The sequence below is a fragment of the Platalea leucorodia genome (genome assembly GCF_965183815.1).
Source record: "Platalea leucorodia genome assembly, chromosome: 1".
Classification (NCBI taxonomy): Eukaryota; Metazoa; Chordata; class Aves; order Pelecaniformes; family Threskiornithidae; genus Platalea; species Platalea leucorodia.
Window position 1 is genome coordinate 66,254,209 of NC_138823.1, and position 26,156 is coordinate 66,280,364.

At 41.8% G+C, this 26,156-nt stretch overlaps 1 protein-coding gene across 4 annotated transcripts in view; it reads left to right on the top strand.

Moving 5' to 3' along the window:
• Positions 1-26,156, top strand: part of CARMIL1 (capping protein regulator and myosin 1 linker 1) — a 200,513-nt gene that overhangs the window by 70,690 nt on the left and 103,667 nt on the right. For all 4 annotated transcript variants that reach the window (XM_082322077.1, XM_082322078.1, XM_082322080.1 and 1 more), the window contains exons 3-8: positions 11,953-12,003; positions 16,462-16,521; positions 18,779-18,900; positions 20,904-21,001; positions 21,360-21,430; positions 21,556-21,629. In XM_082322077.1, the coding sequence (XP_082178203.1) occupies positions 11,953-12,003; positions 16,462-16,521; positions 18,779-18,900; positions 20,904-21,001; positions 21,360-21,430; positions 21,556-21,629 (476 nt within the window). The remainder of the gene's footprint in view (positions 1-11,952; positions 12,004-16,461; positions 16,522-18,778; positions 18,901-20,903; positions 21,002-21,359; positions 21,431-21,555; positions 21,630-26,156) is intronic.

The window sequence follows — 26,156 nt, forward strand, 5'->3', positions numbered from 1 at the left end:
ACAGCCTTTCCCTCATCCACTAAGTGGGTCACCTTGTCATAGAAGGAGATCAGGTGAGTGAGTCAAGCAGGACCTGCCTTTCATCCCTCTGGTTGTCCTGTACATGCCGTGTGGTGGCACTCAGGATGATCTGCTCCATAACCTTCCCCAGCACCGAGGTCAGGCTGACAGGCCTGTAGTTCCCCGCATCCTCCTTCCGGCCCTTCTTGTAGAGGGGCATCACGTTTGCTAACCTTCAGTCAACGGGGACCTCCTCAGTCTTATTCAAGGAAGCCTTAAATTTCCTTAAAACCAGGATAACTTAGAGTAGTGTGGAGCTCAGTCTAGCCTGAAAGACCTGCCGGTGGGATGGGGAAGTTGTTAGGCAGTTAGCTCACCTAGAGCACTACATTCCTGTGGCTCTGCTGCTGTTGGTTGCTGGGCCGTATTGCTGCTAAGCTGGCCTAGGGTTGTTGTGATCACGCATTTGCTTGCAGAAGACGCTGATTTAGGCTGTGGTGGGCCCATCCGGTGGTTCAGCGCTGGCAGCACGTGGGGCTTAGACTATGGGGGGAGCTGGTCTCACCTTGCCTGGGCTGCAGTGCAAACCCTGCTGCTAAGCCAGGTGGGTGCTTTCCTTCCCTTCTTATCTGTGGTCCTGTACCAACATCTCCTCTGTTAGGAATTTCTTTAAAAACAAAACATTGATGTCTCAGTTACAGTTTTTGAATCTGTGTTCTTTCTACCCAGGGTGATTTTTAGGGTGCGTGCTTGAGATTGTAGCCTGACTTGCAGGAAGCGGATGCCAGCTCCCAAAGTGGGGGGATTGTGCCACCAGCTCCCAGGGGCTGCTCCAGCTGCTCAGCCCAGCCAGAGCTGCTGCTCCTCACACTGCTCCACGAGCCCCCCATGCCACGCAGAAAAAAAACTCTGGAGAGGGGATTGACTTGGTCAGCAGAAGAGCTTAAGCAGTTCCAGAATGGACAGGGGAAACACTTGGCTAAGAGGAACCAAAGGCTTGGCTGGCTGGAGAACAGGGCAGAGTTGCCTGCAAACCTACCATCTAAACAGAGCAAAGGCTCTTCTCAGGTTTACTTTCCTTTTTGGCAGACTGCACCTCCATAGTGAAAATTAAGAGAGCCTGCAAACTGAAGAGCTTGTAGATCAGGATTCTAGATAAAATGATAAAGCCCAGAAGGATCTAGTTAGCTTTATACTTTCGTAGCTTGCACTGACAATCTGAATCAGTTGTTCAAGTTCACAGTAGTGAAGTAACCTTTTAAAAGCTCTCTTCTTTGAGATTCTTGTGTTCTGAAATGAACAATGATTAAGGAGCATCAAGCATGTGGCTCAGTGCTTACAAAACCAAAATTTACCCATGAAATTGTTCTGAGAAACAGTTGGACTTAGAAGACATTTGCGTCAGAATCTCATGAAGGTTTTTTGGGGAAGCAGGCTGATTTTTTTTTTCTGTTTTTTTTTTTCAGGGGCAAAGGTAGTTTACAAACTATTGGAGTCTTCTGCATAGCTAGGAGCTGACTCCTTACTGAGTGTTGGGTAACAAGTATAATAGTTGTTGTACTTGACTTCAAAGTTTGAAGAGCAGAATTATTTGTTGCTTTTGCATTCAGCGGGTTGTAATTTCCGTTTTTTAGGAAGTCGAATTTCCATTTGGCTGTTAGAAATCGATGTTCTTGTCAGATAAATAAGGATATTTCATTATTCCACGCATTTTGTCAGGTTAATGTACTGTATAAGAAGCTGTACAAGTAAAACACAGGCAATATTAGCGTGATGTATTTAAGTAAGGATCCTCGCAAAACCAGAAAGTATTAAAATAGCTTTTTTTATTGGACAGGAGCATATTCCTTTTTAATAATGAACAACATTAGATAATTAACATATGTGACTTTTAAAAATCAGTACAAAGAAGAATAATCCTCCATCAACCGTTACTTAGTGGTTTTTGCCCAGTGCACGCAGCTTGTACTTCTTAGGCAGACAAGACAGTGTGCATGTTAGGAGTGGGGTGAATGCAAGTATTTTTTTGCAGGATGTCATAGGCAAAATTGCTTTCCTGGAATGTGGCAATTCCTGAATTTCCGTCTAAGGGGAAGCCAGATGCAATCAGCTGTGTCACTGCCCGAAGCCGACCTCGCCTCCGGGTTTCCTGCCTACAGCTCTCCCTGGTCTAGATACAGAGTGGGAGCAGGCGGAGGGACTGTGAGCCGGGATTTATCATCTGGTGCAGGATTTCATAAGAAAGAAATCCATCCAGCAACGTGCACCTGCATGACGGGAGAGTGGGGACATTGTTCACACCTCCATTATTTGGCTGCCCTGGATGTAGGGGTGAAGTGCCTGACAGAGAAGCTTTTGTGTGTTTTCCCCAGGAGATGCTAGCTGCTAATCAGCTAAGGTCCTGGGTGGGTGGTCAGCACCGGGTAAGCCAACAGAGGATGCCTCAGCCATCTTCAGCTCCCACCACTTAAATAATCAAGTGTGGGAGCTATGGGAAAGAAGTTGGATGCGGGGATGGGAATGGGCAGTGAAAAGGAGGTCCCTTCCAGTGCAGGGACAGGGGAATCGTTTGTTCTCTTCTTCCTGCTTCTGGAAGGTGTTTTAAAGCTCTGAAATAAAAGATTTCTTTAGCTGAGGGGAAATGTGATACACTAGAAATAAAATAGCTGTAAAGGAGATCATCTTATAAAATGTAAAACAGTATAAGAAAAAATCTGAATTTGGGGGTTGGGAGTGTAGTGGTGGTTTTTAAGGACTTTAAACGACCAGGTGGCTGGTTCCAGCACTTAAGCACCATTCCTCTCTTGAAAGATTGATGGTCTTAAGATATCAGAATATAAAAAGATGAAGGCTTGCAGCGCACCTCAGGTGATTAAGGACGGAGTGGCTGTCACAGTCATGTTAGTTCCAGTGGGTACTTTGTATTTTACAGATGATAGAGGTGGAAAAAGGGTCCTGTGGGGAAGCACAAGGAGGAAGAGGAAACCTGGGTGCACCTGAGGACTGCAGTGAGGCTCCTGAAGTGATGTAGAGGAGCAGATCTTGAGTAATCCCCTGTGGACCTAATGGGGAAGAGGGTTTTGTCTTTCACCTGTAACAGTGGTTTCTTTGGTAAAGAGTTGCCTTGGCTTGGAAGTTTTCACAACGCTCCACTCATCGATTTGGTTTTGTGTTTCAATTTGTATATGCCATGGAGAGGACAAAAAAGACGTAATTCTACAGATTTATTAATCTTACATCTTTCTCTGGCCCTTAGCTCTCGGGGCTGTCCAAGGTCAGTGTTATTGAGACTGCGGTTTATGGCAGTGGGTATTGAGGAAAATTATTTTACTGTGCTTATTTATTTTATTTTAATATTAAGTGGAGCTAAGTGCTTTGCACTATACTAATTGAATCTTCATTTAATTGTTGATAACTAAAAGCAAATACAAATGGTTATAGAAGAGTTTCTTATAAAAGGCTTGCATTATGGATCAAATTGCGTTTCCTCTGTCCCTGAAGTTTTTTGTTTTGTTTCCTGGTCTTTAAAATTTTGCATTATGGTTGCGTGTAACATACAAAGAGAGCAGCCCCGTCACCAAGGAACACTGCGAAATGTTTAATCTGGCATTTCCAAGTGATGAAATTAAAGAAGATAAGAATAAAAGCACTGCAATAGCAAAATCTATTTCCAGCTGCTTCTGCACAGAAACAGCGTCATACGCAGCACACCAAAATGCTTCCAGTCTTACCTGCTGTCCGTAAACCCAGGAGGAGGCTCCATGAAGGAAGAGGGAAGGTGTATGGATGTTTCTTACTCTTAACACCAGGGACAGGTAGTGGGAGCATTTTTCTAAAGGGTGCCTGTATGCTCTTTTTATGATGGAGCGAAGTAATGCGAGAGCTTAAAAGATGGTCGCACAGAAGATGCTGGAGCCCAGGGTCTTTCAAATTACAAGTCAACTGAATGTTTTCAACCTATTATTTAGCTGAGTATCAAGGGCTAGAACATCGTAAAAGGCTGGTATGTGGGGAAGGTATCCAGCTGTGGCGCTTTGTAACCTGAATCGGGGCAGTGAATCTGGGTAATGCCTGTATACAGAGGAGAGCAAAAGTGAAAAAAGGGAAAAAATCTGAAATAAAGGTGTATTAGCACTAATGTCCTAGTGACCTATTTATGGGTAATGTAGATGCAGAGAAGGAAAAACTCCTTTGGGGTTATATGCCTCATTGATGAGTTACAAATGAATGTATGTGGTTCAGCCTACACCCCTCCTGCTCCCCTCCTCTACCCTGCTGCGGTCAGCCCGGGCTGGTTCCAGTGCCACAGAGGGAACTTTGTATTGGTGAAATGCTGCTTGCTGCTCTCTGTTTCCTTTTTTTATGGCTCAGAGCAGGCTTAAATAACACAGTAGTTAGGTCTTCTGGTATTTAGTGCTTTACAGCACTAGGGATTTTTGTTGTTGGGAATTGTGCAGTGGTAAGAGGAACAGTGAAGAAGTTTTGCAGTCTGATGGGGGTTGTCCAACACAGAGCACTTAAGCTGAGACATCTCTCAAAAAGCCATGAAAATCTGTTCCATGACTGACTGGTTGGAAGAACAAGGGAGCCCTGTGCGTGTACGCAAAAGATGGCTGCCCCTCCACAAGCAGCTCTGTGGTTAATGGAAATGATAGGTTATGAGACAAAATTGTTGAGCGTGAGTACGGTCTCTGAATGAGGGGAGTCCCAGTCTGCAGCACCGGTGTGACCACATCACAAGCTGCTTCTTCAAGTAACAGGGGCTGGCAGTTGGGGTGCCCATGGCTCCTGTTGCTGCCATCGGCGGTGTCTGGCCAAAGGTGAAGCCCTGTCTCAGCATCTTCCGAAATCCCACCTTTACTGGAATATCTGGGTCGTTTGCACATTGCAGACAGGGTTATAGCAAGTGTTTGTATTTATTTGTGCTCCAGGTCTTAAAGGAGCACAATTTGATTCATGTGTCCTTTACAAACAGTTCACAGGGCTAGGACACTGCCTAAAGGTGATAGTTGTAGTGTTGTTATAGCTGTTGAAGGAGCTAATGATCGAATTTGGTTTAGACAGGAGATTTTGTTTTAATTTGCCGATAAGCCTCCGAGCTACGTTGTTTCCTCTCTTACTCCAGAACTAGGAGCCATTTACTCCAAGCCTGTCTTTCAAACTTTGCAACTTCATTTTGCCCTTTTGTTTTAGGCAGATCTCTTGGTGTGTCCATGCCTCAGTTTTTGTTAGTTTTAAAATGAGCATAGTTTTTTTTAACTGTCTTCCAGGGAGGACTTGTTCATTGTTGCCGCTGAAGTAGAAACTGGTTTGCATATCGGAACAGCTCTCCAATGGCTAAATAAGCATTTCTATTAAAAGGGTCCTCTCTAACTTAAGACTGAAAGGGAATTTTGAATGAAGCACTCCATTGTGCCATCTTGTGGTGTCCCCTGTCATGTTCGGTAAATTAATTTGAAAGGTCCTCCTCTCCTCCTCTCCTCCTCTCCTCCTCTCCTCCTCTCCTCCTCTCCTCCTCTCCTCCTCTCCTCCTCTCCTCCTCTCCTCCTCTCCTCCTCTCCTCCTCTCCTCCTCTCCTCCTCTTGAAGCACAGCAGATTTGTTGCCAGCAGTTCTGATATCTGACCCCACTTTTTTGTAAAAAACCCCACATTTCAGCTAAAAACTGTTCTCCATACCATCCTTTGCTGTCCAGAAAATATGGAACATGGTAGGCCATACATATCAGGCTTGAGTTTTTAATGCATTATGATGGTAGCAAGGACCAGTGAAAACCGGTGCTCCGTACAGTGTGCCAGTGGCAGGGCAGAAGGCAGGCAGGCATGCTCTCTGTCTGCGGCTCCAGCGAGGGGACCTTGTTGAGGAAGCTGTGGTTGACTTCAGGAATGATCACAGAGAAACATGCAGCAGAGCAGTCCTTCGTGGGGATGGCCGAGGTCGTTACTTGCGCTGCAGAGCTTGCCTCAGTCTTGGGCAGGAGAGAATTGTACTGATGCAAATAACGGCTTCCCTTACTGCTGAGTGTCTGCTCTGGGGCGTGTTTTGCGTAGGTGTTTGGCTGGCTGCACAGGCACTGACAACTTAGGCAAGCCTGGGAATGTGTTCAGCTTGGCGAAGGTCAGCTGAGGGAGGGAGAAATTCTGGTTTTTATGTCTGAATGCCAAGAACTGAATGGCACTAACCCTTTCCCAGGATCTTCCCCAGTTACGAAAGACTGCTTTAGTGCCGGTGGATAAATAAGTAGGCGTTTGGAACAAGAGCGAGTAAGGCTTGTCAATGGTTTTATCATAGATGACACTTTTACAGTAGCCGAGACCAAATGATCAGAGTCAAATTTGGCCTCAGACAGCTGAGAGGGCTTTGGGTGAAGGTGGTGGTGCTGTGAGCCCTTAGGTCGGGGCTGAAGCAAGCCACTTTGCTGCTGTCAGCACTCTGCAGAGAAACTCATGGTATGTCAAGTGATACCACCATTTCGTTCTCTACAACTGCCTGAAAGGAGGCTGTAGCCAGGTGGGGGTCGGTCTCTTCTCCCAAGTAACAAGGGATAGGACAAGAGGAAATGGCCTCAGGTTGCGCCAGGGGAGGTTTAGATTGGATACTAGGTAAAATTTCTTCACCAAAAGGGTTATCAAGCATAGGAACAGGCTGCCCAGGGAAGTGGTTGAGTCCCCACCCCTGGAGGTATTTAAAAGACGGGTAGATGTGGCACTTAAGGACATGGTTTAGTGGTGGACTTGGCAGTGTTACGTTTACTGTTGGCCTCGACGATCTTAAAGGTCTTTTCCAACCTAAGCGATTCTATGATTCTATTTCAGAAGCAGCATACGTGTTCGTGTTCTGCCTTGAGCTAATTAGCCCTCCAAAAAGCCCTCTGGGATGTCAGCTAGCCTCTTTGTGTAGGGAGGCTCAGTGCTTTTAACAGAGACCGCCTCGCTCGAAACCAGCTCTAATATCTCTAACATGGTGCTGAAAGGGGCCTTTTACCTAATCGAACTCCAGTCGCTTCAGGATGGAGCATTTACAACATCAGGCATGCAACCCAGGAAATGAACCATCCATCCTAGGGGGACTGAGACAGACTGGATGCTCTAACGTGTATTGATTCATCCATATTTTAACAAAACAAAAACTGTATTAGTGCTGCTGCTTTACCTCATGGTATTGTGTGTACATTAGATATTGAATCAGTAGTAGTAATGGAAAACTTATGATAGAAATCATAAAGCAATAAGTATGGAAACTTAAAAAATAATGAAGATATTTGGTATAATAATGGTACAGTGTGAGGCTGACAAAATGGCAAATGCTGGGAGGAAAAGAAACTATGGTGGAAGGAAAGGATCAGAAAGTGTATTTTTAAGAGGCAAAACTGCAACAGTTGATCAAAAAAGTGCCAAGCCTTTTTTTTTTTTTTTTTTTTTTTAATATATCTGTGTCAATGAGTTTTCAGCAAGAGAAAAACATTTGGCTAGTCCATCATTATTTTGAGATTTCAGCAGAGGGAAGTTAGAAAACATCTGTGCTAGTGAGTGGAGCGAGCATCGTGCGACTTCCTAGGACCCATGAAGTGCTGGGGGGGTTTCATCTTGTTTTATTTTGTCACGAAGACGTGTATGCTTACTGTGTTTTCCAGAATTCGCTATTCCTCGGCACTTTAGAAAAGGGTACAGATTTCTAAAAGATTTCTTTTATTTGCTTGTGAATTTGAAACCGCTTTAAATATAGATAAGGTGACTTGAGTTGGTGTGGTCTGCCTGGCAAAATAGATGCAATTAGCACTGAGCTGTGTTGCTGAAATGGTCTTCCCGAGACTGTCTGCCATGTAGGGTGGCTGGGTCAACCCAGTGCAGCCCTGTTAATTTAACTTACAGTGCTATAACCAGTAATAAGGCTAGGATTTGACAATAAATCATGAAATGCATCTGTATATTTATGTTTTGTTGATATACTGACTGAGGATCTGTGTTCACATTAATTTTACTGAGACAAATTATTTATTCTGGTAAATAGAAGGTGACCTCGTAGGCCATGAGTCTCTGGAGAAATAATTTGCAGGGTATGTTTTTGGTGAACGTTTCCAAATTAATTTCGAGATTTTAGCTTGTTTCATATACATTGTGAGCAGTGTAGAGAGAGTCATGGAATTTAGAGTGATAAAAACGATAAGAAATCATCAACTTGGATATCTGTGTGTGAGTAGGAGTCATTTAACATTCAAATGGTAATCCTGTTTTGTGCTTGAAAAAAGGCAGAGTAGAAAGACAGACTGAAGCTAATGTAAACTAAATATAATTCTCCTTTATTGTCCCTTCCATGCAGCAGCAGCAGCCAGGTTATATACCTCGTATAAAATTTGCCTGGATGTGCTTGCTCCCTTCACGTCAGTCACTTGCAAACCTTTTGGCTTAGAGGTGTGTTAAAGTGTGGATCTGCTCCTGAGTCTCTCCCTTTACCCTGCATGTGCTTATCTTTTGATGGGATCTTTTAACTTTATTAGTGATTAGATAGCACTTGTGACCAAACAAAATGGTTATGGAGGAACGGGATTGTGACTTGTTGAGCTGAACACGTGAGCGTTTTCTTATCAGAAGATAAGGTAGGTTATACACCGTGCCCAGCTGACATTCCTGACGGGTTGTGAGTGAGGGAGCGCTCAGTTCAGAGTTGTCCCTGGGTAGGGCTCTGCTCCTCCCAGTCTCTGGTTTTCAGAGTGGGTTTGACCATGACACTCCTCCTGTGCTCAAGGGTCCCTGGGTGCAAAATAAGTATAACGGTGGCAGAATCTTCTCCGTAAGATGCTTGAGAACTGCTAGAGAGTAACTGGTGGCTACTTTTGCTTTTTGTTTCTTTGTATGAAAGAAATCAAAAACTCCAGGAAATAGAGAATCTGCCTATTCATAAAACCCTGCCCTCCTGGTTACTTCTGAAAGCCCCGGACAATTGGGCAATTAGGCACCTACGTACTCCTTATTCATGTCAGAGGAATGCAACAGAGACCTAGGACTTCCTTCACAAAAATAGCTCAGTGCTTTCAAAGGCGACTTCAACACCTCCGGCGCCTCTGCCTTTGGTGCCAGCATCCTATTTCGCAGGGGACGGAATAGAGTGGTACGTTATTTTAAGAAGTCTATAATACATGTTCTGTTGCCCTTGCAAGTACCAACAACACGCAGAATCCTGTTGACAGAGACACAGGTGAGCCGGTACCTTAACAGCCATTATTTGTGCACTGAAGCCTTATCGAGGAGAAGGAGGCCACTGAAAACTGTTCACTTTTCGCAGCTTATCCAACAAGACTCAAGTTGATTTGGGGTAGAGGCTACTGTGTTGCTAAAAGTGAACAGAAATGGGGATGTTAAAATGCAGATGTTGCATAAAATTTTGAAAAGATTGAAAAAAAAAATAATCGGCAGTAAACTAAAGCTGATCCTGTCAAAGGTCACAATGCATACTCATGGATTTTCGCAGCTAAAATTGTGATAAATGCCAAGGCTCCTCTTGGCCAATTCTGCCAATGTCAAAAAAACAAAAACAAAAACAAAACCAACCAAACAAACAAACAAAAACTCTGGTCCTGCTGTTGTCAAGATGGGACATTAATTTTGCAGTAGTAGTTGACCTTGTCTTCAGTTGACTTTATGTAAAAATCAAACTCTTGTTTGTGACAGTCTCAACTGTGAAAACTAGAAAGCTCGGTGTTGTTGGATTAGAGGGCTCAGGCTTTTCTGTACCATTGCTCAAGAGTAGTTTCTTTACCGGCTGAGTGGGGAGTATCATCTTACAGCAGTCCTCTCCTTTGTATGTAAATGCATCTTCTTAAACTAAGTAGGTACTTCAGCTTTGTTGATTTTAGCAAGATCACGTTGGGAGCATTGGTACATCTACCACCGGAATATACGCTGACATGTGCTCTGCTGGAACATCCTTTTCCAACATAATGTGTTACAGCCTTCTGGTTACCTGGTTTGCATTTAGCTTTGTTATTTGGACTGCTCATGTGTACTGTAACCATGTTAAAGGGACCCTGTCAATGCTCATAAAGTAGCTTGAACCCATATATGCAGGCAAATGTTTTATGACAGGACTGTGACATGATTTTCCTGTAACCAGCTGTCCCACTGTGGTGGCACACACACAAACACTGATCTCTCTAATGTTGTAGGCCACTACCTAGAAGGTAAATACGGAAAGCAGCTCTTCAAAAGCTGTCCTTTCCCCTGGCTCTCTCACTTCTGCACCTGAGATGTGGTGACCAGAAGCAGATCAGGAGAAGCTGTTGCAGCTGCTCTGCCTCCTGCTCTGTAGGCATTTTGCTGGTGGTGCTGGTGCAGGGAGAGGGTGCCTGATCACCTGCCCCTCTTCGGAGCTGGGCAGCGGTGTGTGGGTGCAATGATGGGTAAGAGGGACGCTCTTCTTACTGATAGCAAAGCTTTTCTTGTCAGCACACAGGGGTGTGACTGAGGGTGTGATCCTCCCCGGAGGCTCCCGGGAGAGTGATGTGCACCTACTGTGGGCGGCTGCCCTGAGGAGGTGGGTGAGGGAAGGGAAAGAATCAAGGTTTTATCACTGTGAGAGAGAGCTGCTGTCGGGCTGGGGAAAGGCTGTTTGTGCAGCCACAAAACCCCTCGGGTTGACCCTTCACCTTTCTTTGCGTGCGGGATTGCAGAAGGCGCACTTTTGATAGGCGCAGCTGGGAGGAGAGCAGGAGAGGCTGTTTCTCCCCCATGCGTGAGCGCACGGGGACGAGGTGGGTCTGTCTGACAGGGCCTGGATGTGCCAGCCGAGCGGCAGCGGTGGTGTGCCAGCCAGCGTAACGGGCCTTCGGGGCCCGTTGTTGCACAATGGTTTGGCTCTACGTCCATGATAACCGGGGCAGTAGGTCTGATCGCATCAACCCTGAAACAGTCTGCTAATATCCAACACTAGTACAGCATTCTTAGGTCTTAGCAAGACGTTGCTCAGCTGAGATACCAAAGCTGAAATCCCGTCTCCAAAGCGTTTGAATGGTGTTCGGAGCTGGGTGCTGCGTTGCCTTCTCAGGCTGGTTCTCCCTCTCCGAGTGAGGAACATGTTTGGTGTCACCCTGCTCACCTGGAGATGGAAACTGACCGAGCAGAACGGGGTTCAGGAGGTCCCAGCTGTGTGAAAAGCTCTGCACATGCTGTGGGATTTCAATCCAGATATTTGAATTAAGTTTGTTTCATTTTTTTTTTGTCTGGAAAAAGATGGAGCCAGCAGTAGCTAATTCCATAAGCAGGTAAATCAAAAAGCAATACTCTAGTTTTGCAAAATGAGTCATCCCTTTTGCAAGGCATAAAATCCGTGAGTGGGAAGTGCTACTGGAGACTGGAGCGGTACTTTGATATATCATTATATTTTGATTGGCAATAGCTTCCGAAATACTTGTTTCGTTGTGTTTTGTCCCCAGAGTCACAGGTCTCACTAATCTAATTTTGTTTTTCCATTGTCCTTGCTGGAGAAGAAATGCAGGTGATGTCAATGAAAAATCTTTGCGTTGTTACTGTAGAAAGGCACCGAGTGTGTCCAGAAGAAAATGTTTGCTTATGGTCTCTTGTATTACTAATAATATCATGTTTATCTTGCGTATTTTTGTTATATTTAAGTCCATCATATGTTCCTGGTAGGATTTCTTATCCTTGCTTCTTTAGATTGCTATTAGATGTTCTTGAGAGATTGACTGAATGAATTTCTTCAGTTTGATGCTGTACTAACTAGCTTATAGCTGATCAGATTGCAGCAGTCTCTTCACTATGCTTTACTGGATCTGAGCCCAGTTTTGCTTCCTTCAGTGTATGACAGCAAAGGGAACCGACAGTCACTCTACTAGAGGCTTTTTCCCACTGGTTTCAGGATTTTCCTGGAAAAGAATCTTTAATAAATATTCCTAATAAATTAAATATTTCTTACAAATTCTGTTCTTTTTTTTCAATAGGTGTTGGCATCATGTCGGGCATTTCTTTTAACATCTCGGATTCCCACCAAGGTAAAGCCACTGTGTTTCTATAAATATTCTGGGTTTTTAGATACAAATGTGAGTTGCATAAACTTAGCATATTTTATACTTGTGCATCTGTTTAAAAAAATAATAATTGAGGAATGGTGTGTTGCATGGTGTTGAGTTAGAGTGATGCTTTTGTTAGTGTCTGTCTTAAATGGATTTGTTAATTTATATGTACTGTTCAGAGGAATTTTAACTTGTAGAACTGCAGTTGAGTGAAGAATTATGTTGGAAACATGAACTTGAAGAACTGCGAGATGAGCCTGACGACCTTTGTAGTGGGACAGTTTATGTCCAAACAAGTTGATGGTATTATTCCCTTCTAGTGTTTGTAGTGTCAAATAGGAATATATTTGATTTGGAGGCAGAAATTATGTTGAGGTTTATTAAATTCTGCTGTTTTCTGATGATTTCTGTGGTTCATTTTGAAAAGCATCTTGCCAACCTGCCTTGCCAATGCCGATGAATTATTTTTTCTATTCCTGTGACAATTCATAATGATTGCTGTAGCAGAGAAAGATAATTTCCACGTGAATGAAAATGACTGATGTGGAAGAACATCTCTTGTCCAGCTTGGAATCAGTGAATGGGAATTTGACATATGTTCTATTTTGTTGTATTTTACACATACATATGTGTGTGGGTGTGTATGTGTGTGTGTATATATATGCTTTATAGAAAAAACAGGATCAATAAATGGAACGATTGATATCAGGTTTTCAGTTATGGTCACTGGTAAATGTGACTGTCCCTTACCTATAATTTGAAGATGCTGACTGACAGGTAGGATGACTAGTTTGAATTTCTGCTGAAATTTATTTCCCTTGGTCGATCACCCTGTCCCTGCAGCACAGATACCTTTGGTTGGTTGTCTGTTGGCTTTTGGATCACTGCAGTTTGCGGCGTGTTTTTAAGACAGGGTTTGGTGACTGGTTGCATGGAAACATAGAGTCAGTTGAGGAACAGCTCAGACATCAGTGCAATGGCAGTACGATGGACAGGCAGTGATGGTGATCTTGTTAAATAATAGCAAAGCCATTGTAATTCATAAAAAACTCTTGAAGGCTAGGGCTCAGTGTGCTAAGGAATAGCTGTGCATAAAGGTCTTTTCCAACCTAAACGATTCTATGATTCGAGTTTAGCATTACAGACACTTCTCAAAACTCCTTTTTATCAAATGGATTTACTTAATTGAAAAACTTGTTTCTGCTTTCATGGAAATCTAGAATATGTATGCTGTACTAACAAAATTGTTACTTTAGTGATAACAAATGGAAGAAAGGTGATCAGAAGAAACTGCGTCTGCTCATGGTTTATGTCAAAATTACACTTTGTTTATCTGAACAATTATTAGCATGGTTGAAAATGCATTTCTTTTCCAGCAGGATTAGTGAAACTTCCTGAATTTTCTAAAGTCTATACTATTTTCAAAAGCTGCTCAGAAGCTTTCTGAGGCTGAGAACTTCCATATAACTGGCATGCAGTAACTGCTAGCAAGACAGCTGAGAACATGCAGCAAAGACACACTATTCCTCCAGGGACCTCTCACAAAATTGAGTATGCTGAGAGATGGCCAGTTCTGAGTGACTGTTATTGCTACATCTGATTCCAAGCTTCACTTTTCCTTAAACAATGCTCTTGCGATGTGTCTACTAAACAAGGATCAAAGTTAAAAGGAATAAAGGTTGATTAACTATAATACCAACTCACACAAATATCCTTAGAGCAAGGACATTACAATGGCCACCTCATACCTTTACACTCGTGTCCAATCAGTTCACTTCCACTAATCTAGACGAACTGATAGGAGAGAAGTGCCATACTTAAAGCCTACTAATTCTTGCTACAGTCTATATAAAACGTAGTTGCAACATTAGTAAATGTTAGATGTGTCATCAAGCCCACAGATAAGTGTATGAAATATTTGTGCGAGTGTAATTCAGGTTTGTGAACATATTTCTAGTGCCAGCTTTCAGTAAGTTTTGATTGAAAAAATTGGAAACTGAAATTAGCTGGCTTGGTAACTGCAGGGTCCCTCATAATAGCCTTTTAGGAGGATTTTTTAAAATTCTAGCTAATAAATGAGATTATGCCTTTTAAAACCTTGTATGAATTATTTCTTAGTTTCAGGTAGATGATGTTTAGAATGTGTTCTGTATTTTTGCTGCAAAGCAAGGACTGTAAATCCATGGTTTTAAGTAGAAAAATGAACCAAAGATGAACTATAGAGATGTTGCCACATTTCCTGTTATTTGTCAATTCTAGTCAAGAGGATTTTTGCAGAATGAATTCTTGACTCTGGATCTGTGTAAACTTTTGTCAGGAGTAGAAAGAGATTTTTGATCGTGTGTACATATATATATGTGTTTGCACATACAAAGTACATTAGCAAATGCAGAACCTTCAATCTGGTAGGTAAATAATTTGCCAAATGGGAAGGAATTCAATCATAGAAACTTTTCCCTAAAATTTCATTATGACTCGGGTAAACAAATGTTAGATAGTCTCATATGTTTGTTTAATTTGACTAGCACTGGAGAAGAAGAGCCTTTCACTTCTATACGTGTAGTCTGGCTTACTGCAGTAGCCAACAAGAGCCGCTATGGATTTTTTTTTTTTCTCTTTCTGGCCTGAATGAACTGCATGGGGCCATGTCCTGTCCTCACAAATGATTGCCAGTCTTAGCTTAGAAATAAGTCACTGAAGAGGCCTGAGGAGAAGCAAATGTCTTACCCTTGGAAAAACGCAAGGCGCCGGTGTGGGTGCTGGGAAGACGCTTGCGCTGAGTCTGTCCCTCCAGCCTGGGTTCCCTGCAGCTGCAACGGCACCCCTGTGGTCTGAAACCGCCCGTTTGCTGTAGGATGCTGCCCCTGCAGCAGAACAAGGGAAGGGAAGCACGTGAAGACTCCTCAGAAACTTCCGACTAAAGTTTGGTCACTAAGTTAGATCTTTGGTAGAAGGTGGACTTTGCACAGAAATGGCTGAGGGGTGCTTATATCTTGTGATCCTGTCAAATCATGAGGGCAACTGAAGGGAAAAGAATTCAGAAAACAGGCAACAAAGAACAAATAGACAGTAATAACATCTTCAGTCTCTGCAGCTGTGAGCCGTTAATGTAGCTAAGTGTTTAAAAAAGGTCTTCTATTTCATTACCCCCCCCTAAATTTCAGTGTATTCTAAATCAAAACTATTTTAACTGGAATTTTTGGGCAGCTTCATCCTGCAGTAACACTGTTCGTGACTACTTACAGATTTGCCAGTGAGACCTTGGCGTTTAGAGACTCCCCCTACCATCTTTCTGCTTTCTGGAAAACTTTTAGGTGGTTCTTATGGTTGGAAACTGGTACGTTCCTGACGTCTGTGCTGTTGCAGCCTTTGTGGAGAGGGAGTCCTGAGAGCTGCATCTGGGTTCTGAGCACCCCAGGAGTCATTCAGGGTCGTCTTTTAAAAAGATTGCCACAAATACAGGAATAGAATAATGCGGTGTTTGCCAGTTAGCCTGGGAGCACCCTGAGTGTGAACCTAGGATAAGATAAAGTACAGGAAACTTTGTGCAATTCAAACAGACTGCTCAGTTACAATGGTTTTTAATGATAAATAAAAGGAAATGAGCACGCTAATGTCTTGCCCTGTAGTTGTGATTCAGTCCAAGAGGTTTGTTTCTTTCTGCATGTCTCCGCTGTCAAGATGTTTGTCTACTTAGTTGTGAATTCAGATCTTAGCACACTCCTTGTAGCCCTAGATTTGTCCTTGGAGAAGAGGACTTTCCTGCCTTCTTCTAAGCTTCCATTTGGATTCAGTATGTTCACCCTTCTTCTCTGCTTATCCTGGCTGTCGTCCAGATAACCCACTCAGGCAAAGCTAATGTATTATTTCGTCTCATACTTTTAGACACGCTAAAGCAGTCTTGAGCATTTATATATCTATATCTGTATCCATCTATCTATCTATACATGGTATCTTTATTTATGTATGTATATATAAAAAACTGTGTGTGTGTCCCTTCAGCTTCTGTGCAGTAAAATTTTTCACATCTATGATCACTGTAACTAATGAAAGAGTAATGTGTGATGCTGTAAGTATTGTAATTAATGATTATTCAGTCACAAGGGTACACATCAGTAGGGTATTGTATAAATGATGCTTTTTATAGTAAAATTTTGTCATAAGTTTTATTAAAAGCTTATGTGCTTATAGCTTGCAGTAAAAGGTATGGTGTGGTATTCCTATAACATCTAATAACCATTTGAACCTGTAACAAGCAAATGTAACTGTTCGTTTAGTGTAAAATGCTGTCAGATAAGATATTAACAAATACTTAGTGTCAATTACAGAAACTGATGAGCATCACTCAAGGTTTTCTTAACTTCATTAAAAAGCATAAGTACTCTTTAAAATAAGATGATGTTTGCACTAATGAGGCATTTTCTTTTTTAACTACAGTTAGAACTAACTTTCAGCTACTTGGAAATCCAAGGAGTAACTTCCAGTAAACCGGGACAGGTGAGTGTATTCTAGATAAAAGATACTTGCTTACTCGTTGCTAAATCCGTTCCAGTCAAGGAGGTAATGCTCTAGCATGCAGGTGTCCCATCCGGTGTGCACACTGTATGTTTGCATTCTTACATTCATGACACTTTAGAGTCTCAACAGTAATGATAAGAATTTAAAGAGTCAATTTTAGGAATGTGTTCTGCAGGTGGGATGACAATAAGAATTACATTTTTTTTTTTTATTTCCTAGTTCAATATGGTACAAGTTTTCATTTGTCTTGTAAGTGAATATTTTTCCCAGAGATGATAAAACAGTGATGGCTGGTATATCATCATCACCACACAAGCTTGAATGGCTTCTGTGGTGTATACCTTTACGGTGAAGCCAAAAGCTACTGCTTACGTTGCAGGCAGAAGTGGTTTGCTTCCAACTACTCTTGATGCCATTACTGTATACAACACAAAATACATTTGACAGCAAGTTATGTGCCCAAAAAAGTGAATGTCAAAGAGAAGGTGCTGAAAAGGAAGAATGCCTTTAATTCATTTTTCATTCATAAGATAAACGTGTTGACAAGATTTGACGGTTCAATTGTATCAAAGTCTTTGTGTGTTTCATGTGTATGTGGCTTTTAAAGAGCTTTTTAAAAATAGGAGCGTCTGACACTTTACTTGAACTCTGAAAAGCTCTCGTGTTTAACGTGTCATCTTTTTAACCTGGCTTCTGAAGCTTTCCTTAAAGGAGAAAAAAAAAAAAAAAGTCCAGATGTTTACTATTTTAATGGGGAGACATTTAGTAAATTCAGTGTATGTTTTTGTGGCTTTGTTTATTTAAGGTACTAAAATGCCATCATAGCTAATGGTAATTATTCCTGGAGGCATAGACAATCACTGTTGTAGTAGGTTTACAAGGGATTTTCAGCAGCCTCACTTAGCATGCCATTTTCCTAAAATATTTTTCAAGGTTCTGCATGTTTACATTGATTTGTTTTAAATGTGTAAGGCTTATAGCTAAAGGCAGGCAGAATCCTAGATTATTGCTTGCGGGGCAAATGGTATTGTTGCAGTTTTCCTGCAAACAGCGTGTTATACCCGTGATACCTGAAGGACGCAGTCTTAGGCTGGGCATCTCGTAGAAAGCCATGAAGAGCTTCCCACTGTAAGATAAGTGAACAAATGGACAGTAATATAGGGAAATGTTGTGTTAATATTGGTGATGATGAAAAACAATAGTAACTTGCCCACTCATTCATCTTCAGGGAGTGACAGCAACACGTTCAGAAAGGCGTTGAATTGGTGCGAAAAGGTGTGAAGATTCTCGGTGTGCTTTTGGGATAATACAGCCTCTTCAAGGCTTATCCTGGTGATGACCCGAGACATGAACTGGGAACCAAAAGACCCCTGGGAACCAGTTTCAATAAAAACAATCTGTAGCATACTACACAGTATTCTCTTTTGTACTGTCTATCTACACTTCTTATTTATTCCTGATGTTAGCTTCTTACTGTGCATGCACAGCTCCTCATCTAAAAGAGTTTATGACTTGGGCTGTGCTAAATATTCACGTTGGAGAAGACTGAAACATTACATTGCTTCCTGTGGTGCAGCTGAAAGCAGCAGCAGACCCGATGTGTCAGTCATGCAGTAATCTGATTTGATTCTGAACACTCAATACAGAATAGAGATGGGTTGCAAAAGGCTTTATTTTTCCCCCTCGCTGAAGCATGTACCCCCAGACAGCAGGACAGTTACGTTAGCTGAGTTACTGCTTCATCTGAACCGAGACAATATATTACCGTAACATTTTCTTAAATGGCATAGATCAAAGCATTACAGCTTTTCCAGAGGATCACAGCCATTAAAGACTTCTCCTTTTTGCTGGAGGAAGCAGGCCCTGCTCGTTCAATACTTTCCTGTCAGGCTGCGCTCGCTTCTTCTGGTGTTCTGGGACGTGTTTCAAAAGAGGACAATGCTGTGGAAAGTTCTTGGTTTTCAGAGTGTCAACTGAGGTCAAGATCCTTTGAAACTTTTATTCCCGTGGGAAGCAGGGCACTGTTAGGAAAAGCAAAGTTTGAGTATGGGGTTCTTGTACATTCAAGAACAACTTTCAGAAACTTTACCTGGAGCATTGTCGTGTCATGTCTTAAAGAATAACAGATTCCTACCGGCATGCAAAGCATTCGGCTGGCATTCAAAATGCTCTCCTTTTTAAAGAGGCATGAATTATATGATACCAAGTTCCTGCCCTCATGGCCTCTTATTTACAGTTGATTATGGAAACTGAGAAATGCAGCATCTCCATGAAGATGGCGTCCTCGGAGGATGTGAACGAGGTGCTGGCGCACATTGGGACCTGCCTCAGGAAGATATTCCCTGGACTCTCGCCAGTGTAAGTGTCTTTTAGGGTACCTCTAGCAGCAACAGAGTGTGTGGGAAGGGTGACAAGCCACTTTTTGTCCGCAGAACTCCCCACCCTGACCTCAGAAACGCACCAAGGGTATGAAAAACACCTTGAGGCAAGCCCTAAGCTTTTATGCAAGTAAATGACAGAACCAGGAGGCAGTGCAGAGCATAGGTAGGCTCTGCATGCTCTGTAGGGTCAAAAGAGCCTTTGTTTCGAAGGGGCGATGCAGGTATTTGGAGTTTTCAGTTTGCATTTTACCTTATTGCCTCTCCAGCCTCAGGTATAGCTTAGGCTCTTGCTTTTTGTTGTAATTTACTCCTTTTCCCATAAACAGCTGTGATATTCAGTGGGTTTTTTTGTTTTGTTTTGTTTTGTTTATTCCCCTAGAAGTAAAATCTGAGTTGGGAGAGGAGGGAAAAGTTCTGTTTACTTTCAGTGTTTGTGAAATGGTGCACATGATTGGGAGCCTTGCTCTTCAAATCTGAGCCCTGGGCAGTCTTGTCATGTACTTCCTGTGGTGTAACTGGCTCCTTGGATTTTACATCTCCTTCTCTAGCTTTTTTGCTCTGCTTCTTTGTGCATTGTTCTTGCCCTTGTTTTTTTTTTTTTTTTCCTTGTATCTGTGCCTCTGAATTTTATCATCTTGCAGCAATTCTCAGTAGGTTTTGTTCATTTTATTTTATTTCTTCTCTCTGTCCTTGTCTCATCTTCATCACTCTCTACCAGATCATGCAGCTTCACTATTACTCTCTTCAGCTCCTGGTTTTCAGCAATATTAAAGTGGACTGTGCAAAAGAATTTTCCAGGACACTGACCTTTCTAAGTGAGCTTTTGTAACAGACATTAGAGGTGAACGGTCAGGCTAAATTTACATGTTTTATTTTGTGCGTATGTCTTTATTATTCACCTTTCCTGTAGGTGGAGTAGGAAATAAAGTTCATAAACTCTGGCTGGCAGTTTCTTTTTTTTTTTACTTCCAGTTTATCTCTGTGGCAGTATTATTAACTGCCTAATGGAGATCAAGCTCTTCCTTCAAACAGCACACATAGAAGTGAATATTTGTGAGCAGGTTTGCCATAAAACCTCAGTAACAATGTGAGAAATGCAGGCAAAAAGAGCAGAATGAAGAGGACTGCAAGGCTATGTGTGTTTGGGTGTCTGTGAAGGCCTTGAGACCTATACATGTTTTCTCTAGGCTTTCTTGAGAACATTGCTGGAGCATTTGATGTAGCTGTATGGAGAGCTTGGTTCCCGGCAAAGAAATCAAATTTCTTGCTTTCCTCTCAGATGGCATTACTTTCCAAAATGAAGGCATTGGATTTATGCAAATCATGTAAGACCAGAACAGGCAAATAGCGGGAAAGAGATTTCTCCTATTAATATATTTATTAATTCTTTCCCTCTGTTTTATGGAATTCTGCAGTTTATGAGGCAGTCCTGTCATTCAGAAAAACAGATAGTTTCATTTCTTAAAAGGTAGGAAGGGATAGTGTTTTTGTTTAGGGGAGGAAGACCACTACCAAATTACAAAGATTGGAGCTGGGTATGTAGAGTGCAGCCTAGAGGCTACATGTAGCTGCTCAGCAAGCTCTGTGGCTCTTTGCACCATAGTGCTTTTACTGCATAAAAGCACTGTATAAACAGCAGCGGTTTCAGGGTAACCAGTGTCTCTCCCCTATTTTGGGCATCCTTGTGTTAGTCGAGGGCCACAAGTCTCCTTAGCTTGAGTGATCTTGTCATAGAAAAGCGCTCAGTTGCTCCAGTAGTCACAGGATTAATCACTAGAAAGAAAGAAGAGACAAATAAGTGTTACTCCTGCTGGGTGGCATCATGATGTGTGTGACTTTTAGGGAGAGAAGTGAATTGTATTAAAGATGGTAATTCTTCCTATATATTCATTTAAAATCATACTTGAAATAAAGATTTATTAATTTAAAAATACTTTCAAAGTCATGAATGATTTTTTTCTTTTCCCTTTTTGCATCTAGGAGGATTCTGAAAAAAGTAACTATGGAGCCTTCAGAAAGACTGACTAATCTCCAGGCCCTGTGGGACAGTCAGACAGTGGCAGAACTTGGACCTTGTGGTGAGAATGAATTTGAAGGACCAAATATAAAAAGGCTGGAATTGCAATGTCAGGAAGTTTAATTCTATTTCTGGTAGAAGCTTGTAAAGGTGTAATTAGTTTTAAGATGTAATTAGTATGGAGCAGACTTCTGATTGGTAGGTGAAGGCACTATTTTAAGCTTTCTTGCAACCTGCCGGGCAAAGATAGGATAGTCTCAGTTTCTTTCAGCAGCACAATGGACAGCCTTCTGAGAGAAAAAGAGAGTGAGTTTTGAAAGACTGGATCTTTAAGCATAAGTATTAAAGTATCCTTTTAGATGTTTGGCTTTTTTGCTTGTTTTACTATTACGTTAAATACTCTCTTGGGTTGTTTTTAGGAGGCTTTTCGCAGATGTATGCCTGTGTTTGTGATTGGCTTGGATTTCCCTATAGAGAAGAAGTACAGTGGGTAAGTACATGTTCTGGAGCTCTTTTCAGCTAACTGTACAAATGATGAAAGAGCAGGTAAATCATAATACTTGGAAAAAAAACAACACTTCTGTAAAGATGTATTTGGCTATGTATTTTTAACAGGATGTCGATACGATTTATCTGACACAAGATACCAGAGAGTTGAATTTGCAAGACTTCAGCCACCTTGACCACAGGTAAACAATACGAAGTAATCATGCTAATATTTTGCAGATTTCCCTTGTTCCCCCTCGCAATAAGGTTCGCCTGGCCTTGCTAAAGTGGGATGGTCCCATAGCTGTTGCTTGAATGTGTAGACCTCTGAAATGACCATCTTTAGCATTTTTAGTTTTCAGCACAAAGCTGCTGTTTTTGCATGAAAGCCCCATGGAGAGCACATTTCACTGAGGAGCCTGAGAAGATAAATATATTTTGGTATTGGAAGCACTCCAAAAAGTTAGCAGGAAGATACTTTTCCTGTGATGGCGGATATAAGAGCTCAAATTCAGCAGAGAAAACATGCGACTACATCTGGTGGGCAAAGCAAAAAAGGAAATTATGCAGTCTTTACTTATGCAGAATCTTTTTCTCATGATGTAAAGGAAATTATTTTTGTCAGCAAGTCAGTACAAGGTTTAAGTTGTTCAACTGAATCCCAGCCAGTAGTTTCTTCACTTACAATAGATGCTATCAAAAATGTGTACTTCCAGAAAGGAACTAATTGAGGGTAATTTTACTATGACATGCTGCAACTTAGCTAAGTGTTGTATTTGGTTTACTGAATTTAGCTGGCTGAGAAAATTAGATTCTAAGAACGTGGAATCTGAAGATATTTAAGTAGGAGGAAATGGGAGGAAGTCTTAACTAAAATCTATCGTTATACGAGGAAAATGAGAAATTTAAGAAACTGTAAATAAGAAAGAGAAAGCATTTCTTTCTTTGGGAAAGCCCCATGGAAGAATTAAGAATCTGTCAGAGGTACAATGTTAAAATATTATAACAGGAAGGCTGAACTTGGAGGTAGGTAAAGAAGAGTATTTTGCCACAGCATTCTTTGCAGCTTTGAGCTATCTAGTATGTAAACTCGCAAAAAGCCCACTCAAATACTTAGCTTCTGTGATGGATTTTCACAGTCTGCACTGAATCCCATAGGAAAGTTACTAAGCTGTACCTGTGTTGGCTAATTCAGAAGTAACTCGAACAAGACTACAGGGGTGCAACTAGTGCATGATGAATGTAACCAAAGACTGCTTGGTTGGTTAAGCCTTGCTGAGAGAAAATACGGAAAGGAATAGTATTCAGCACAAGCAAATGCGGGACAAGAACATAAGAATGCTTTAAACTTATTGCAAGGTGGAAGTGCTGAGAAGACCATGGGGCGTTCTTGAGAAAGTGACTTACAGATACGCAGCTTCAATAGAAATCAAATGTTTGAACGATTTATTCAGAGTGAAAATAATACTTATTAGGAAAGAGTAGATAGAAGAAGTGTTTTAAGTATTTAGAATATCTCAGCTGGTTCAAATGAGTTGGCTTTCGGAAAACAGAATAATGGGTTTGTTGCTTCACAGAAGCTTTTCATTGAAGTATACCTTACAAAATTGACATCACTGAGGAAATATATTTGTGTCGGTAGTAAAAGTCTGTATTAAATGTCTCATGATTGTCTAAGTCCAAAGATTCAAAACGATTTTGGAGCCATTTACATGCCATGGAATCCATCTTGTGATGGGAGTTTCTACGTGTTGAGGACTGAACTAAGATAAAGGTTTTGGATTGAAATTTCAAGAAAACTAAATTTTTTAGGAAGCCAAAACCTTATGTTGTTCATTAAAAATACAGATTAGGATCTGAGATCCCAGTCAGTTCAAGAACGTATGCAAGTGTTTTGTGATACATTTATCACAGTGAGAATGCTATGAATTAACAATATGCCATGAAGCTTTGGATTTTGGGAGACACTTGTATGTCTTGTCCACCTAATTTTGGGGATTGCTGAAACTATATACTTCATGTTGTGGAGTAGCTCTGAAGCAAGGTAGGATGGGTACACCAGTTCTCTAGATACAGGGGCCATGCATTGCAAAAATAAACAATTTGTGTTTTTCCTAGTAAAGCTTTTCTGTTAGACGTCAACATAAGATGGCATGAATTATAGATGAATTTAAGTTTGCAGAGTGTCTGACACTTAGACTGCATAGCATGGCTTGCCACACGGGAACATGACTTCTGAGGTTTTACCTGAAGTTATGTTGTGCTGTGAACCATATAATTGTTTAACAACCAAAAAAAAAAAAAAAAGACTCAAAGTGAACAGGGCTTATTTAACTCAGTAGCATAATTTTCATCTGTGTAGCATATGTTTTAGCATATTTGGACATTCAAAAAATTGTCAGAAAAGTGTGATTGGTTAGATTTTTTTTATTTGCGCTGTTTAGGTTTCTTACCATCTTAAATACACTAGGGGACAGCGATGTTGAAAAAACGTGAAGGCATTAATGAAGCTTGAATGTTGTGGCAGCTTGGAGAGATTTTCTGCATTCCAGAAGAACAGAATCTGTTTACATTTTAAGATGGCACAGATTTACATTTTGTAAATCTTACTTTATTCTGGATGGTAGTTTAGTAAACAGACTAATAAATATAAGCAACTCAATATAAGTCAGTGAGGGAAAGTTATGAGAAGGCCCTGCTTTCGGAAATGGTCATTAATGTTTTTTCATAGCATATTGCAAAAGAATTCAGATCGTTGTTAGTACCACATCTAGAATTTAATCAAATAAAGTGAATAAAGCAGTATATAATTTTGAAAAGGAAAACTCAGTAACAAGTGCAATGAGGTTAGGCAAGCTCAAAGCAAGAGAAGGAATAGAAGTAAATTCCTAAAGGACCCTTATTGGTCAGAAGCACCTTCAAAAATTTGAACAAAGTCAGAAAAAGACTAAACTGTATCGTTTCCCCTTAAAATGAGATGGTAGAATCTAGTAAAGTGAAGTTTCTAGACAGTAAGGCTGCTGCAGAACGGGCAGAGGTTGCACTTGTCTCAGGCAGGTGGGGAGGAGGGGTGTGTGTGTGGGGGGGGGGGTGGTTAGCAGTCGGTGTTACTGAAGTGTGCCAGTATCTGTGCTTGTCCAGGGTTTGAACAAACAGGCCTTGAATACTGCGCAAGACTAAACTATTTAAAGATGAGAATTTGCAAATCAGCTGGGTTGATTTGTTTTAAAATATTCCTGTCCTGCTGCAGGAGTGTTTCTTTAACGTCTTGAAAGTGTGATGATTTTCCCACTAACTCTGAGCACCCCCTGTCCTTCAGTTGCCCTCCGAGGCCTGGGGAGGAAAGGGGAGAAAGGGATGGCCTCAGGCAAGTTCTGCCTGCAGCCACTCTCCTGCCCAGAAGGTACTGAGCTCTTGCCAGCCCTTTAAGCTGGCTTACCAGCTCCCTGGTAGTGTAAACGCTTGCAGCCAGTGATCCCCGATCGTTGTCTCTTTGTTCCTTTGGAGGAACTGGTGCTGCTGCTGATGGCTGAAATACATCTGCTGGTGGTGCCTTCTGCCTCTTTTGGGGGTGGTGGTCCACAGCGTGAACAGCTCTGCTCCACCAGTGTGATGGTGGTACTGTCAGCCTGTCCAGCGTTTGCCCTGCAGCATTCACCACCAACTGTGGCTGGCTGGTTACCACTGCGTTGATAAACCAAAATTACACCTGAAAAATGACTCTTATGTTCATTCCACTTCCAAGGCAAAGGCACTGGCAAGAGGTACATCAAAGCTGCTAATTCCTTACCTCCTTACCCATCACACCAGGGGAAGGCAAAGGAGGAACAAATCTCTATGCGGACGTTCCTTATTCCACAGCAAGATTCCTGCCTGCCCAGCCTAAGGGGAAAATACCTCTGGGTTGGTGTTTTACCCCCTCTGATATTTCACTAGTCAGCTACTGCTTTACATGGAGATAAAGTGTCTGTGTGTAGGAACAAAAACAACATGGTGGACAGAAATAAATCTATACACTTCATGAAGCTGATAAGACTCTCCTGTGCCAGTGGAAATGAATTCACCACGAGACTTGATGTGTGCTGCGAACAAGATGGAAAACAGGCTTAATCCTTGAAGGGCACCACAGACTTAGTTCCTCTCCAGGAGTGTGAAAAGAGTCTCTTTGCATGAGCTTCACAGTTGGTGGGCTACAGTCTTTTGCTGCAAAATGCCGCACCTTCTTACCGTTACCTTAGTGATGGGCTTGTGCTTCCAAATCTAGCAACTGCAGTTCCCAATATAGCCTGGTGAAGGCTTGTCCATATGATGTTGCCTTGTCTTCTGGCTTTCCTATGTGTTTAACAACTACCCTGAAGTGTCTAAATGTTTGTGGAGGAAAAGTGAAGGAGAGGAAGAAAGAAAAGAAGATGTGAGAAGGGTGCTGCTTGTTTAGTGCAGATCTGTGCCTACCTGCGTATGTCTTGAATGAAAAGCTGGGGGGGCAGTGGGACTAGCTTATAAAAAACAATACTTTTAAATTTCTCCCTGCAAAAACTGAGGCTCAGATGGCACTATTTTGCTGGTCAGATAAGTTCATGTATGTTACAGCTCTTCTATAAAGACAAGGGGTTTCTAAGTAAAGTCCAAGTGTAAGTGTGTATGTGTATTTAATATGTTGTGTCAAAATGATCCAAGTGCCGCACTGCTAAATAGTATGCTAGTTCTTGATGGATGATTCTGCTGGGGGG